The 18,350-nt window shown below is 36.2% G+C and overlaps 1 protein-coding gene across 17 annotated transcripts in view; it reads right to left on the bottom strand.

Annotated features, from left to right (window-relative positions):
- Nucleotides 1–18,350, bottom strand: part of LOC103593947 (lysine-specific demethylase 6A-like) — a 141,675-nt gene that overhangs the window by 63,061 nt on the left and 60,264 nt on the right. For 16 of the 17 annotated variants that reach the window (XM_008577089.1, XM_008577084.1, XM_008577072.1 and 13 more), the window contains exon 8: nt 17,034–17,068. The exons of the other annotated variant lie outside the window; for it this stretch is intronic. In XM_008577089.1, coding sequence (XP_008575311.1) covers nt 17,034–17,068 — 35 coding nt within the window. The remainder of the gene's footprint in view (nt 1–17,033; nt 17,069–18,350) is intronic. 17 annotated transcript variants of the gene reach the window in all.

Raw genomic sequence — 18,350 nt, 5'->3', positions numbered from 1 at the left:
AGAGAGAGAGAGAGAGAGAGAGAGAGAGAGAGAGAGAGAAGACTGGGGGGGAGACGAATACCCCAAAACTGTTGGAAAACAACAAAAGGTGTAAATTACCCATAACGGGAAGTCCAGAAGGGGAAAAAAGAGAAAAAGAGACAGAACAAACATTTGCAACAATGACTGAGAAATTCCACACAGTAATGTCAGACACCAAACCATACATTCTGGAAGCTCAGAGAACACCAAGCAGGATAAATGCCATAACAACTATACCTAGACTACGTTTTCAAACCACATGAAATTGAAGATAAAGAAAACACTGAAAGAAGGCAGAGGGAAAAAATACTTTAGAGATGCAAGGCTAAGTATTTTACATGGCTTCTACTCAGAAATTATGAAAGCAAGAAGATAATGAGGTGAAATAACTCAAGTATTTATAGAAAAAAGTCCACCAACTTAGAATTATATACCCTGAATTATTATCCTATCAAATAAAGGAGAAATAAAGACTTTCACAGACAAACAAAAATTGAGAGAATTTGTTGCCGAACAGACCCATCTTGCAAGAAATGTTAAATTATTTAGAGAAGGAAATTGATAATGGTCAGGAAATTGGATGGGAAAAAAAAGAAGAGCATCAGAGAAGGAATAAGTAAAAGTAATATAAAGACTTTTGTTTTTCTTATCCTTAACTGATCTAAAAAATAACAGTTTATTCAAAATAGTATAAGTAAAATAAATGACAGCAATCAGCAATGATGCAAGAGACAGGAGGGAGGAGTTTGGATTATTTGGTTATTCCAAGGTACTCTACCTGTGAAGTGACACAGTGGTATTTGAAAGTTGATTTATACCAAATTGTAAATATGTATTGCAAATTCTAAGGCAACCAATTAAAAAAGTTAAAAAAGAAGTATGATATATGCTAAGAGAGAAAAAATGAAACATATAAAGTGCTCAATTAAAATTGCAAAAGTCGCCATACTGGCAAGCCACCAAAAACAAAACAGAACAAACAAATAAAGCTGCAAAAGGTAGAAAACAGAAGAAACTAAAATTATGAACAAATAGTAAGGGCAAGTAGTAGGAAACAAACAAAAAATGTAAATATTAATCCAACTATATCAATAACCATCTTGATACCTAAATGCACCAATGAAAGACAGAGAATATCAGAGTGGATCTAGAAACAAGACCCAACAATACATTGTCCATAATAAACCCACTTAAAATAGAAAAACAAATACAGTGATGAGCCACATAATAATGTTTCAGTCAATGGCAGACCACATATATTACGGTAGCTGGAGTAATAGATTATACCATAAAACCTAGGAGTATAGTGAGTAATACCTTCCAGGTTTCTGTAAGTACACTCCATGATGTTCATACAATGACAAAACTCCCAAACAATACATTTTTTTTAATGTATCCCCATTATTAAGCAATGTGTGACTGCACAGATTAAAAGTAAATGGATAGAGAAAGATATACCATATTAAACATAATCAAAAGAAAGCAGGAAACACAGCAGACTTCAAATCAAGCAATGTTTTCAGGTATAGAGAGAAAATAATGACAAAGGAGTCAATTCTTCAAGAATAACAATCTTTAAATGTATGTGCCTCCTAACAAGTGTCAAGATACGAAAGGCAAAAATTGATAAAACTTCAAGAGATGAATCCACTCTAACAGTAGAAGAATTTAACTCCCATTTATCAGAAATGAACCTATCGACAGAAAGAAAATCAGTAAGAACATAGGGGAACCTCAATACCACCATCAATCAATTGCATAAAACAACAATAGCAGAATACATATTCTTCTCAATCTCACATGAAACATTCATCAAGGTACCACACATTCTGAGGCATAAAACACACCTGAACAAATTTAAAAGACTAGAAATCATACAACATGTACTCTCAGACACACAACAGAATTAAACTAGAAATCAGTAACAGAAAAACAGCTGAAAAACCCCCAAACAGTTGGAAATTAAACAGCACACTTCTACATGACAAAAGAGTAAAATAAAAAATATTTTATTTTAAAATATTAGTTCTCAAGAAAATAAAAAATATTCTGAACTAAATGAAAATAAAAACACAATTTATGAAAATTTGGGGGACACAGCAAAAACAATGCTTAGAGGGATATTTACAGCAAATATTTGAAAGGACACATTAGAAAGGAGGAAATACCTAAAATCAACCACCTAAACTTTCAAGTTAGGAAACTAGAAAAAAAAAAGAGCAAATTCAATCCAAAGTAAGTAGAACAAAAGAAATAAAAATCAGAGCAGAAAGCAATCAAATAGCAGGAAGTTAATAGAAAAAAGTCAATGATATAAAGGCTGTTCTTTTGAAAAGATCGATAAAATCAATAAGCCTTTAGCCAGGCTAACTAAGAATAAAAGAAGAGAGAAGACATAAATAACTTATCGGAAATGAAAGAGAAGACATAGTTACTGATGCCATGAGCATTAAAAGGATAATCAATTAACTCCATGCCCACAAAATTGATAACTTCAATGAAATGAACCAATGCTTTGAAAGACACAACTTGCCAAAACTCACCCAAGAAAAAAACACATCATCTGATAGGACTATATCTATAAAAGAAATCAAATCAATAATTAATTAGCTTATCAAACAGAAAGCATCATGCCTAGATGCATCCACCAGTAAATTCTATCAAATATTTATGAAAAAAAATACAACAATTCCCTATAATCTCTTTCAGAAGATAGAAGCAGAAAGAATACTTGCTAACTCATTCTATGTGGCCATACCAAAACCAGAAAAAGACATTTCAAGGCAAAAAAAAAAAAAGGCCAAAATCTCACATAAACATAAATGCAAAAGTCTTCAATGAAATATGAGCAATTCAAATCCAACAATGTATAAAAGAATTTTACACCACAACCAATTGGGATTTATCCCAGGTGTGCAAAGATGGCCCAATATTTGAAAATCATGAAACAGAGGGTTAAAAAAAAACCACAAGACCATATCAATAGATTCAGAAAAAGCATCTGACAAAATCCAACACCCACTCATGACTTTAAAAAACAAAAAACTGTCAGGAAAGAACATCCTCAACTTCATAAATAATATCTATAAAAAAGTACACTTAGGGCCGGCCTGGTGGCGCACTCGGTAGAGTGCAGTGCTTGGGAGCGTGGCAGCGCTCCCACCGAGAGTTCGGATCCCATATAGAAGCCAGTCCGCTCACTGGTTGAGCGCGGTGTGGGCGCGACACCGAGGGTTGCGATCCCGTTACCAGTCACGAAAAAAGACAAAAAAAAAACTACAGTTAATATTAATATTCTTAGTGAGAAACTCAAAGCTTTCCAACTTTTGATAACAAGGTAAGGATGTCCCGTCATCACTTCTTTGAATCAGTGGTTTGGAAGTCCCAGCTAACAGCTAAGATGATAAGACAAGAAAATGCAATAAAAGGTATACAGATTGAAAAGGAAGAAATATTATGTTCACAAATGACATGACCATCTATGTAGAAAACGTCAAAGAATCAACAAAAAACTGGAACCGATAAACAATTATAGCAGAGTTGCAGAGTACTAGATTGATACAAAAAAAAAAAAAAAAAAGTCTATCACTTTCCCATATACCAGCAATGAACAAGTGGAATTTAAAAAATTAAAAACTACTGTTTATATAGCACTTCCAAATATGAAATACTTAGGTTAAATCTAGCAAAACATGTACAAAAGTTGTATGAGAAAAACTACAAAACTCTGATGAAAGATATCAAAAAAGAACTAAATAAATGAAGGGATATTCCATGTTTCCTGGAAAGACTGAATCAGTATTGTCAAGATTTCAGTTCTTCCCAACTTGATCTATAGATTCAACAAAATCTCAGTCAAAATTCCAACAAGTTACTTTATGAATATCAACAAATTGATTTTAAAGTTTATATGGAGAGGAAAAAGAACAAGAACAGATAACACAATACTGAAGGGGAGGAACAAAGTTGGGGAAATACTATAAAATTACAGTAGTTAAGACAGTGTGGTATGTGATGAAACAATATACAAATAGATGAGAGAAACAGAATAGAGACCCACATAAATAGTCAATTGACTTTGAAATGAACCCATATAATAAACAGATCTTTGCCAAAAAATAAAAGAAATAATGGAGAAACCAGTCACTATAACAAATAGTGCCATTACAACTCGACATCCACATGCAAAAACAATGAATCTGGATATTGACATTACAACTTTACAAATATTAACTCAAAATGGATCTCAGACATATATGGAAAATGTAAAACTATAAAAGTCTTAGACAATTACATAGGAGAAAATCTAGGTGACCTTAGGTTTACTCTTGACTTTTTAGATGCAAAACCAAAGCACACTCAATAATGAAAGAACTGATAAGCTGGACTTCAATAAAATTACGAATTTCTGAAAAAGACACTGTCAAGATAACAAAAAGATAAGCCACACACTGAAAGAAAATATTTGTAAAATACATATAAGACTGTTACCTAAAATATACAAAAACTCAACAGTCAATAAGAACACAAACAGGGGCCGGCCCGGTGGCGCACTGGATAGTGCGCCGCTTGGGAAGCGCGGCAGCGCTCCCGTCCGAGGGTTCGGATCCCACATACAGACCGGCTCCCGCTCACTGGCTGAGCGAGGCGCGGGAGCAACACCGAGGCTTGCAATCCCGTTGCCGGTCCCCGGTCCGGTACCGGGGCAACACTGAGGGTTGCGATCCGTTGCTGGACACGGAAAAAAGACAAAAGACAAAAAAAAAAAAAAATAAGAACACAAACAGATTTTTAAATGGGTCAAGATATTAACAGATATATTGTCAGAAAAAGACACACAAATAAGCATATAAAAAGATCCTCCACATATATCATTAGGAAACTTTAATTATGTCAAATTAAAATGAGACACCTGTACACACCTGTCAGAATAGCCAAAGTCCACACTGAAAACAAGGATGGAGAGCAACAGACACTGTCATTCTTTGCTGATGGGAATGCAAAATAGTAAAGCCATTTTGGAAGACAGTTTGGCACTTTCTCACAAAACTAAACATACTCAACATAAGAGCCACCAATCACTCTTCTTAATACCTATCCAAAGGGGCTGTAAACATGTGTTCACATAAAAACCTGCACAAGGACATTTATAACTTTTATTCACAATTGTCAAAACTTGAAAGCAACCAAAATGTACTTCAATACATAAATGAACAAATTATGGTTCATCCAGACAATGAAATCCCTGTTTATCCCAAAAAAAGATATGAGAGTTATCAAGTCATGAAAAGATACAGAAGAAACATATGCATATTACTCAGTGAAAAAAGCCATACTGAACAGGTTACATACTCAATGATTCCAACTACATGATATTCTGGAAAAGTAAAACAGATAACCATACGATTTTTTTCTTTTGGTCTATTATAGCGGAGCATGATAGTAACAGAGTTCATAACCCTGACCAATGTTACTTCTGTGAGATAAATTTCACTGATTATAGTTTATTGGTTTTTTATGTGTCGCTGCATTCTCTGTGCTGTTTGCTTAGCAGATAAACAAAATATATACATCTGTAAATTTTCTTTGTTTTCTAAGGGTTATTACCCTTAAGAGACTTGGGAATTAATACTACACTTGCTTCAAAAAGTGTTACAAGGTTCCTTTCATTTTCAGTTCTCTGAAATAATTATATAGCTTTATCATCTGGTCCTTGAATGTTACATAGAATTTCCCTATGAAACCATCTGGACCAGGTACCTTTTTTTGTGTGGTAGTTTCTTTATAACTTAGTAGATTTCTTCCATACAAACTGCTCTGTTTCACCTTTCTAAGAAAGTATAACTTTGTAACATACTTTGAATTCAGCAAGTACAATGTCACCAGCTTTATTCTTGCTTGATATTGCTTTAGCTATTCAGGATCTCTTGTGATTCCACATGAATTTTAAGAAAGTATTTTGTATTTCTGTGCAAAATGCCCCTGGGATTTTGACAGGAAGTCCACTGAATCTGTAGGTCACTTAGGGTAGTATATATATTTTGATGATTTGATTTTTCCTATCCATGAACATGGCTATCTATCCATTTATTAGAGTCATCTTCAATTAACTTCAACAATGTTTAATAGATTTCACTACACAGATCTTACATGTCCTTGGTTAAATTTATTCCTAAGTATTTTAATACTTAGTAGTGCAATTGTTCACCTGATTATTTTTAGTTTCTTTTGGTGATGATTTGTTATTAGCATATAAATGCTATTGACTTTTACATGTTGATTATATATTCTGCAACTTTACTGAATGTATTCATTCTAACAGTTTTTACTGGAGTCTTTAGGGTTTTCTATATGAAAGATCACTTATTCTGCAAACAGAGACAACTTAACTTCTTCCTTTCCAATCTGGATATCCTTTATTCCTTTATCTTGCCTAATTGCTCTGGCTTCAACTTTCAGTACTGTGTTGAATAGAAGTGGTGAGAATAGGCTCCCTTGTCTTCTTACTGATCTTAAAAGAAAAGCTTTAAACTTTTCCCAATTGAGTATGACATCGGCTGTGGCCTTGTCATACATGGTCTTAATTGTGTTGACATACATCCCTTCTTCATCTACTTTGTTGAGAATTTTTATCATGAAAAGATATTAAACTTTATCAAATGCTTTTTCTGCATCTATTGAAAAAATCATGATTTTGTCCTTCATTCTTTTAACATAGTGTATCATATTTATTGATCTGTGTATGTTTGAATATTATTATATCCACAGAGAAATCCCACTTGATCATGGCATGTGGTCCTTTTAATATGTTACTGAATTTAGATTGTTAGTATTTTTTGAGTATATTTTTCTTGAATTTTTCATTTTCTTGGATTAATAAGAAAAAGATATCCGCTGAGATGAAAATTCTACTAAAAATATTTACTGAGATGGTAACCATATAAGAGTATACTATCCATAAGTGAAAAGACCATACTCAGTTTTGACTTCATGCTACTTCACTATATTGTTATCTGCTATTCAGTCATATAACTAAGATAAACTAATTTTTAAGGATTCAAATGAATCAATTCAATAACATCAATGATTAATCAGATTTAAAATTCATATTTTCCTTTCTTTAAAATTTTCAATAAAATTAAGGTAGATGGAATTTTAAATTACTTTCCCAGAACTGTAAAGCTACCAGCATACAATGCCAGCCTGGGCCAGCTGACCAGGAAGTCCATAGAACTGGAGCTGTCTTGGCTAGCCAGTTAGCTCAGTTGGTTAGAGGGTGGTATTATAACACCAAGGTCAAGGGTTCGCATCCCCTTACCTGCCACCTGCCAGGTGGAGCTTCCTGAGGATGTGGGAACCCAACCCCAACACCAGTGTGCAGAGAATGTCAGACATGGAATCAGACTTTGTTACAATTTGTTACGCCTTTCTTTTAGGCTATTTCTCCCTTTTTGAATGAGAATATATGTACCCTATGCTTATTGCACCATTGTATTTTAGAAGTAGATAACTTGTTTTGATTTCACAGGTCGGACATTGGACTTTGAACTATAGTCTTTTGAACTAAAGCAAGACTTTGCAGACAAAATGAATGTATTTGTAAGTAAAATGCACATGAATTTTGGGTGGCCAGAGGCAGAATGCTGTGGGCTGAATATCTCCCCCAAACTCACTAAGGCTTACATTGTGCCCCCCAAAGTTCCAGGTATTGGAAACTTGGCCCCCACTGTAACTGTTGAGAGTGGGAAATCCTATTATGGTAGTTGAAACATGGGGCCTTGAAGAGGTGACTGGATTGTAGAGCCATGCTGTAGTGAGTGGATTAATAATGGTGGTCGGAGGTGTGGTTCTGAGGTCTTTAAAAGGAGAGCACATGAGAGTCAGTCTCTCTCTGCTCCACCATCTTGCAACGTAATACCATGTGTCTCTGAAGCCACCAACAAGGAATACCCTCACAAGATGTATTCCCTGCTCTTTCAACTTCCCAGCCACCAAAACCATAAGAAATAAATTTCATTTTATTACAAAGTATCCAGATCCAAGTATTTTGTTAAAAGCAACAGAAAAGGAGTGAATTAAATCACAAAGAGTTTAAGGTAGTTACAGAAACAAACACACAGAGGGCTGGCCAGTTAGTTCAGGTGGTTGGAGCACAGCCTTGTAACACGAAAGTCATGGGGTTCAGATCTCCATACCAGCCAGCCACCAAAAACAGAACAAAAACTACCACACACATTTCAAACACAAATCTCAAATTCATTCATTTGCCATTCATTCATATGCCAGATATCCTATTGAATAACTTGATATATTAAGCAAATTTCAAACATATTTAGTGAGTAAAGAATATACTACCCAGACTGAATTAAATTGTTTGATACATTTATTTCATTTAAAGCATGAAATTGTCTGGTACATTTCATTTCATTTAAAGCATATATAAGAATGTATTTATTTGGGCCCGCCCAGTGGCGCACTGCTACAGTGCGCCGCTTGGGAGCGCAGCGGCGCTCCCGCCGAGGGTTCGGAACCCACGTACAGACCGGCCGCTCACTGGCTGAGCGAGGTGCGGGTGCAACACCAAGAGTTGCAATCCCGTTGCCGGTCCCGGTCCGGTACGGGCGCGACACTGAGGGTTGCGCGTAAGCGCTCCCGCCGAGGGTTCGGATCCCACATGCAGACCGGTTCCCACTCACTGGCTGAGTGAGGGGCGGACCCAGCACCTAGGGTTGCGATCCCGTTGCCGGTCCCGGTCCGGTACGGGCGCGACACTGAGGGTTGCGATCCGTTTCCGGTCACTTGCAAAGCCTTATGGCCCAACCTTCATCCCAAAACTCACAAGAGAAGCTACAACACCCTGATCAAATGGCTTGAAGCCTGGACCAAGAGCAGCTATGACCCCAGTTGTGCACATCTGGGAAGCCAATCCCAGGCCTACAAAACTGACATACTCCCACATCCCCAGCCAGAGAAAAGAGAAGCAGACCAATGTCTGGCAAACTGTCCCCCTTCCTTTACATATCCTCTTTCTCTCCAATAGCTGGTTGGGCTCCATGCAACCGAACCCCAACCCAGAAAAACAGCTAACAGGTCTTTACCCTAATGAATGTGCTCTCAGGCCAGTAGGAATAAAGCACATCCTACCCTCTCAGAGAAAAGCAGTTTTGCCTTAAACAGTCCTGCCTAGGGGCTGGCCAGTTAGCTCACATGGTAGAGTGCAGCACTGATAACACCCATGTTAAGGGTTTGGCTCCCCTTACCAGCCACAAAAGCAAACAAACAAACAAAAACAGTCCTGCTTATTGGCCTCACCCAGAAGATGGCTATCCGCTTCCCCCAGAAGATGGCTACACCCATTCTTGTCAGGCCCACTTCCCAATCTCACCCACAACCCACAAGGCAGCTGGTTGGGCCCCTTTCAGAAATCCACCTCCAGGCTTCGCTTACCTCCTGAGAAGCAGTGGCTCTGCCCTTGAAAGACCTGCTTCCAAACTGCCAGAGAGCATGGCCTCATACCTGGCCCAAGTAGTGGTGCAGGGGATAAACCATCAGCTGACCAGTATTCAGCTAGCCAAGCCAAAGGTACCTCAACTCCTGTGCAGAGAAAGAGCCCAGCTGTATGCCTCTAATGGGCACCCCTTAGTCTTTAAGCCATTACACACACACACACACACACACACACACACACACACACACACACACACACACAGCATCCAAGTAAGAAACAGCCTGGCTGATAGATACACCCGTGGCAGGCCCACCACTTGTCAAAGAAGCAGCACATTGACCATGCCACTGGCAAATCAGTCCTAGAGACCCTGACAATCCATATACCCACAACCCCAGCCTGAGAATCAATCCAGTAAATGCATCCCCAGTGAGCCAGGTCTTGAGACAACTGATCCACAGGGTGCATGGCACCCCCAGCCTATCAACCAACCCAGCAATCCCCTCCCTGGAAAAGCTGTACCACCACTGCTACAAACCTCCAAAGCAAAAGTCACCGAGTTACTCTCAGACACAGCAAAAGCAGATTACAGCTGAAGAAACTACATACAGTCTACACTACTGCACCTACCCAGAACAAAGCCACTGCACTCTACTTGATCAACACTCTAGAATGCATTTGCAGGAGAAAGTCTTTTCCTATGCAAGCCACTCCACAAAATTCAAAAAGGTGATTGTTCCTCCAGAAGCACAGATGTGAACACTGGGAAACTGGGAACATGAAAAAACAAGGTTAACATAACATCACCAAAAAAATTAATGCTCCAGGGCTGGCCCGGTGGCGCACTGCTACAGTGCGCTGCTTGGGAAGCGCGGCGGCGCTCCCGCCGAGGGTTCGGATCCCACATACAGACCGGTTCCCGCTCACTGGCTGAGCGAGGTGCGGGGGCAACACCGAGGGTTGCAATCCCGTTGCCGGTCCCGGTCTGGTACGGGCGCGACACTGAGGGTTGCGATCCGTTTCCGGTCACGAAAAAAGACAAAAAGGAAAAAAAAAAATTAATGCTCCAGTAACCAATCTTAAAGAATCAGAAATTGATGACTTGCTAGAAAAGAAATTCAACTTAATAATATTAAGGAAATTCTCTAAGATACAAGAGAATACAAACAACTCAAAAATTCAATAAAATAATTCATGATCTGAATGAGAAATTCAAAAAGACATAAAAAAAAAGCAAGTTTTAGAACTGAATAATTCATTCAATGAAATAAAAAATACAACCAAGAGTCTCAACAACAGGCTAGATCATACAGAAGAAAGAATTTCTGATCTTGAATGCAGCTATTTCTAAATAACACAGGAAAACAAAAAAAAAAAGAAAAAAGAATGAACAAAGTCTACACGATCTATGTGATACTACGTAGAAAACAAATATCCAATTATGGGCATTCCAGAAGGGGAAGAAAACAAAAAGATATTGAAAACCTATCTAATGAAATAATTAATATCTGACAAGTTCCCTATTCTTGGGAAAGATACAAACACCCAAATCCAGGAAGCTCAGAGGTCCTCAAATAGATTTAACCCAAAAAGGACCTCTCCAACACATACTGTAGTCAAACTATCCAGTACTAAAGACAAAAAAGAGAATAATAAAAACTACAAAAGAAAAGCTATAATTCACTTATAAGGAAATCCCCACTAGATGAACAGCACTTCTCAGCAGAACTCCTACAGAAAAAATGAATGATATATTCAAAGTACTGAAAGAAAAAAGTGTCAGCCAAGACTAATATACCCAGCAAAGCTACCCTTCACAAATGAATAATAAATAAAAATGCTTCTTAGACAAACAAAACGAAAAAAAGAATTCATCACCACCAGACTGGTATTAGGAGAGTCCTATGTATGGAAGAGAAAGAACAATAACAATCATCATGGAAACACCTTAAAATATAAAACTTCAATAGAGGAGATACACAAAATAGAAAGAAAAAGGAATCAAATCTCATCAGTCCAGAAAATCATCAAACTGTGAAAATAAACAATAAGATGACAAAGAATGAAAGGAGCAAAGGATACACAAAACAACCAGAACACAACCAATAAAATGATAGGAGTAAGAACACACATATTGATAATAACCTTGAGTGTAAATGAATTAAATGCCCCAATTAAAAGATACAGACTGGGGCCGGCCCGGTGGCGCACTGGAGAGTGCACCACTTGGGAGCGCAGCGGCACTCCCGCCGAGGGTTCAGATCCCATGTGGAGACCAGTTCCCGCTCACTGGCTGAGCGCGGTGCAGGCGCAACACTGAGGGTTGCGATCCCCTTGCTGGTCCCCGGTACGGGAGTGACACCGAGGGTTGCGATCCCGTTACCGGTCAGTAAAAAAGACAAAAATAAAAGGGGGGAAAAAAAAAGATACAGACTGGCCAAATGGATGAAAAAACATGACCCATACATATGCTGCCTACAAGGAACACTCGTTACCCACAAACCCACACACAGACTGAAAAGTGAAGGGATGGAAACAGATATCCCATACAAAATGAAAACAAAAGAAAACAGGAGTACCTATACTTACATCCAATAAGACAGACTTTAAATAAAAATCTGTAAAAGGAGACTGAAATGGTTAGTATATAATGACAAATGGATCAATACAGAAAGAGAATATAACAATTATTAGTATACATGCACCCAACACTCGAACTCCCAGGTATATCAGCCTCAGAGAGAGAGACAGACACCAACACAATAATAGCTGAGTACTTTTAACAAGCCCCTCTCAGCATTGGACAGATTACCAAGACAAAAAGTCAACAAGAAAACATCAAATTTAAGTGGCACCAAAGACCAGATGGACCTAATAGACATACACAGAGCATTTCATCCAACAGCTGCAGAACGCACATTCTTTTCCACAGGACATGGAACATTCTCCAAGATTAAACATGTTATTCCACAAAATAAGTCTCAACAAGTTCAGAAAAAATCAAAATCATATCAAGTATTTTTTCTGATCACAATGGAAGATTCATTAACAAGGGAAACTTTTGAAACTATGTAACTATATGAAAATTAAACAACATGCTCTTGAATGACCAAGGGTTAAAGATGAGATTAGGAAGGAAATCAAAACATTTCTTGAGACAAATGAAAACAGAAACACAACATACCAAAATCTATGTGATACAGTCCAGGCAATAATTAAGAGGAAAGTTTATAGCAATAGACACCTATGTCAAATATATCAAATAATTTCAAATAAACAGTCTAACAATGCACCTCAAGGAATGAGAACGCAAGAACAAACTAAATCCAAAAAAAGTAGAAGAAAAGAAATAATAAAAATCAGAACAGATATAAATGAAATAGAGACTAAAAATATAAAAGATTAATCAAACAAATATTTATTCTTGGAAAAGATAAACAAAATCAACAAACCACTAGCTAGACTAAGCAAAAAAAAAAAAAAGATAAGACCTGAATAAATAAAATAGAAATACAAAAGGAGACATTACAACTGAACCCCCAAAATATAAAAGTTCATCAGAGACTATTATTAACAACTACATACCAATAAATTTGAAAACCTGGAAGAAATGGATAAATTCCTGGACACATATGACTTGCTGTGACTGAACCAAGAAGAAACAGAAAATCTAAACAGATGAATAACAAGCAACAAGATTGAATCAGTAATTTAAAGTCTTCCAACAAAGAAAAGCCCAGGGCCAGATGGCTTTAGTGCTAAATTCTACCAAACATTTAAAAAATGAATACCAATACTGCCAAAAACTGAAGCAGACAGAATACTTCCTCATAAAAGGAGACCAGCATCACCCTTACAGCAAAACCAGGCAAGGACTCAACAAAAAAGAAAACTACAAGCTAATTCCTGTGATGAACACAAATACAGAAATCCCCAATAAAAGACTACAAACCTGTTGTAACACCAAAGTCAAGGGTTCAGATACACATAGGAACAAGTGGGGGAAAAAAAAAAGTGAACCAAACCCAACAGCATATCAAAAAGATTATACAGCATGACCAAGTGAGATTTACACCAGGGATGCAAGAATAGTTCAACATACACAATTCAATACATGTGCTACATCTTATCAACAGAATCAAAGAAAACAACACAGGATTATCTCAATAGACACACAAAAAAGCATTTAATAAAATTTGATTTCCTTGTAAAAACTCTTAACAAATTAGGTACAGAAAAAAGTATGTTAATGAAGCCTATATATGACAAATCCTCAGCTCTCATCATACTGAACAGGAAAAGTCTGAAAGCCTTCCCTGTAAGAATTAGAATAAGATGGGTATGCCACCTTTATTCAACATAGTACTGGAAGTCCTAGCCACAGCAATTAAGCAAGAAAAGAAATAAAGGGCATCCAATTTGGGAAGGGGAAAGTCAAATTGTCCTACTTGCAAATTGCATGATTTTACATAGAGAGAAACCTACAGACACTACCAAAAGAATCCTAGACCTGATAAATTCAGTAAAGTGGCAGGACACAAAACCAATATACTAAAATCACAGCATTTCTGTACACAAATAGCATACATACCATAAAAAGAAATCAAGAAAGAAATCCCATTTTCAATAGTGACAAAAAAACAAAATACCTAGGAATAAATTTAACTAAGGAGGTGAAAGATTTCTACAAGGAAAACTATAAAACATTGACTAAAAAAAAATTAAAGACAACATTAAAAAATGGAAAAACATTCCATGTGCAAGGATTGGAAGAATCAGTATCATCAAAATGAGCACACAATTTAAATCTATCTATATATTCAATGCAATCCCCACCAAAATATCAAAGTGTGGAGTATACTTACATTTATAAAGCAAATATATTTCACAGAGTCTAGTTCCCTGTAGTTTCAGGTTTAGCCTAACTTCTTAAAAGTACCTATAAAATGTTAACCTTGCAAAAGACGGGAAACTTTTCCCAGGCTAAAAGTCTCTGTTGTAAGATAAAGAATTGTAACACAGCATGGCTGCTGGCTCAAGGATAGACAAGTTACTGATTGATATGTAAAGATACTGGGAAATTGCCGTAGGGAAAAACAGTGTTTATAAGATCAGCTTTTGTTAGTGGATCGACTTAACCTTTTGCAAATTGCATTATGGAATGTCACTTTGCTTATTTCAATGATGTTACTAGCTTTCCATTTGTTAGCCATAATTCTGATGATATCCTTGTGTCTTTGTAATGGTTAAATCAACTGAATTTTCGTGTAAAACTTCCTTGTCCTTACAACAAAAGAGAAAGGCTAACTTTGGAGGGAGCTGCCATTTTCAGTTTTACTCCTCCTAATGGAGAAATTACTGAAACGCAGTCCATCCAGGCCTCAATGCATACATAGTGCTTGAGTATTCACATAATTCTTTTCTTCATATCTGTTACACAGGGAAAAGATGTGTAACACCAAAGACTCACTTCAGAGAAACGGAAAAAACAATTTGAAAATTTATATGGAACAACAAAGGAGCCTGAATAGCCAAAGCAATCCTGAGCAAAAAGAACAATAACACATCCTAACTTCAAATTATACTACAAAGCTAAAGTAATCAAACCAGCATGGTACAAGCACAAAAACAGACACATGGATCAATGGACCAGAATAGAAAATGCAGAAATAAATTCATGTATCTTCAGCCAACTGATTTTCAACAAAGGAGCCAAGTATTTGAAGAGACTGGCAAAAGGGCAGTCTCTTCAAATAAATGGTGCTGGAAAAACTGCTGGTCCATATGCAGAAGAATAAAACTAGATCCCTATGTTTCACCATATACTAATGTCAACTCAAAATGGATTAAAGATGTAAATGTAAGACCTGAAACTATAAAACTCCTAGAAGAAAACATGGGAAATGCTTGAGCACATAGGACTAGCAAATACTTTATTTTTAAGACCCTAAAAGCATAGGCAACAAAAGCAAAAAATAAACAAATGGGATTAAACCAAACTAAAAGACCTCTGCACTGCAAATAATGAACAAAGTGAAGAGACAACCTACAGAACGGAAGAAAATATTTGAAAACTATGCTTGAGATTAATATCTAGAATATAAAAGGAACTGAAACAACTCAACAGTTAAGAAAACAAATAATCTAATTTAAAAATGGACTAGGCCCTGCATGATTGTATGTTGCTGGTGCATAACTCTCAGTCCCATCCTGTCCTGCTCACTCATGGAGGCTTCCAGACCCTGGCTCTGCCAGGGCAGGTGCCTTAAGGAGCGCTTTGTACTCCTCATGTGTTGACAAACATCCTTAATAAAGCAATGTTTTCTGTGCAAAAAATAAAATAACTTAAAAATCAATAAACTTTAAAAATCTTAAGGGGCTAAGGAACTGAATGGACATTTCTTAAGAGAAACTATACAAATGACCAACAAGTATATGAAAAAATGCTCAAAATCACTAATCATCAGAGAAATAAAAATCAAAACCACAATGAGATATCATCTCACCCCAGTTAGACTGGCTGTTATCAAAAAGCAGAAAATAAATGCTGGCAAGGATATGGAGAAAGGTGAACCCTCCTCCACAGTTGATGAGATTGTATATTAGTACAGCCATCTCAGAAAACAATACAGAGCTTTTTCAAGCAAGTACAGACAGAACTACTGTATGATCCAACAATCCCATACCGGCTGTATAGCCAACAGAAAGGAAATCAACGTGTCAAAGGGATACCTGCATTCTCCTGTTTATCACAGCTGTATTCACAACAGCCTAAGATTCTGAAGTAACCTAAATGTCCATCCATGCATTTTTAAAATGTGGTATATATACACAATGGAATACTGCTCAGCCGTAGAAAACAATGAACTTCTGACATTCAGAAAAACATGGATGAACCTGTAGAAGACAATGTTAAGTGAAAAAGCCAGGTGCAGAAAGAGAAATACCACATGTTCTCACTCATATGTGGAAGCTAAAAAAGTTGATCTTATAGAAATAGAAAATAGAATAAGAGTTACTAGAGACAGGTAGGGGAGAGGGCAGAGGCAAGGGAGAGAGGGTGGTCAAAGGACACAAAAATTGTAGAGAGAGAGAGGAAGAATAAAATGTAGTGTTCTATAACAGTACAGGGAGACTACCATCAGCAACATATTCCTGTATAACTTCAAGTAGCCAATTGAGAGGATTTTGAATGTCCCCAACCCAAACAGGTGACAAACACTTGAGGTGATGGATATGCTAAATAACCTGTATGATCATTGAACACTGTATAAATGTACCCAAATATCACATTGTACTCCATAAATATATACAATTATCATGAGTGAATTATAAATAAATTAATTAAAAAGAAAAAGAGTAGATTGGTTGTTAACAGAGAATGGAAAGGGAATGGGGGAGGGATCTTGAATGTTATAACCATAACATTTAGGTGACAGATATGAACTATTCTAATTGGGTCATTATACCATATACACATACATTGAAATGACAAATTGTACCCCACAAAAATGTACAATTTAAGAAGTTATCTTTTCAAAAAAAGGTAAGTTACAATACTTACCTGGGTTTCATATAAGTGGGCAATATGAAATTGAACTGCAATGAATCATAAGAAAAGATCACGAAAAAAGGTACTAAAGTGAAACACAAGCAGGAACAGTGTATATAAAACAAGCAAATGCTAATGCTATAGAATATACATTTTATTAAGGAGTGTTTTATTTAAAACTTTTAAATAAAACAATGTAAAATTAAATCTATGAAAGACCATGAGCATACTAACAAAAACATTCATTATAAGTCATAATTATATTAAATTTCCATCCACTTATTCACAGTTCTAATAAATTTTAAAGTTCAAATCAGAAACATTGAGTAAATACGACCTTAAACATATACCTTGATTAGCAGTATTCAAAAACTTTTATCTTAAAAACATAATAATATTACTATATAAAAAACATGTGCTTTTTAATGCACATATTGTTTCTTAATATTAAATCTCATATAAAACATTTCCAAAAAAGTCATAGGTTCAGGATACTAGTAACACCAGGGGAATAAATTTTCTTTCAATCCTTCTAGATGATTTTTATTTAAAGAAGGAAAAGAAAAAGAGGTCAACTACCTATAAGACAAGATTACACCAAAAAAAATCTGAAAAACCAAATAAAAGGAGAATATTTTGGCTTCTTTTTGCAGCTCTTCTTAAGACCCAATTCCCTATCACCAGAGCACGTATGATCTAATGAAAACAGGAATGATCAACACAAATAAATAATCAACAGGTCATTAGATCTAAATTCTAAATACTTAAATTTCATGGTTTCTATTTATCAATGTCTTTTCTTATTTTGTTTTAGGTTCTATCTAGAAGAACCTTCCAAAATTATATGTAGAATATTTATTTTTGTAGAGTTTTTTTAAGAAATGGCCCATGGCAATCACAAAAGCATGAATCCCTTTTTCTTTCCTCCCTTCAGAAACATAAAATTTTCGTGGCCAGTTAACTCAGATTGTTAAATAGCAAGGTCCAAGGTTTGATACCTGTACAAACATTTTACATTTTTTACTTTTGTACACAGCAAATGGAAAAAAATTCTTCCTGACCCTAACCCTAACCCTAACCCAAGCTCAGTTCCTAAATTATTCCAATTCAGTGAGCCTATGGAAAGACCGGGCAAGCTGCCTTTTCAATTTGTTCTCAAGCTTTCTAGTAAGTTCCCTACACCCACATTAGAGAATGATGCATGAGGTAACAAAAAATTCCTTTTCAGGAAAGAGAAATGACCCCAAATTTTATAATTAAAATCAAACAACTTTTGGAACAAAGTCACTGTTTTGTAAGTAGTTAAATATCAGAAGTAAAACTAATTGG

This window comes from Galeopterus variegatus, unplaced genomic scaffold (genome assembly GCF_000696425.1).
Source record: "Galeopterus variegatus unplaced genomic scaffold, G_variegatus-3.0.2 Scaffold1448, whole genome shotgun sequence".
In the NCBI taxonomy this organism is placed as follows: domain Eukaryota; kingdom Metazoa; phylum Chordata; class Mammalia; order Dermoptera; family Cynocephalidae; genus Galeopterus; species Galeopterus variegatus.
The sequence above is the reverse complement of the archived record's forward strand: the minus strand, read 5'-3'. Positions and strand labels throughout refer to the sequence as shown.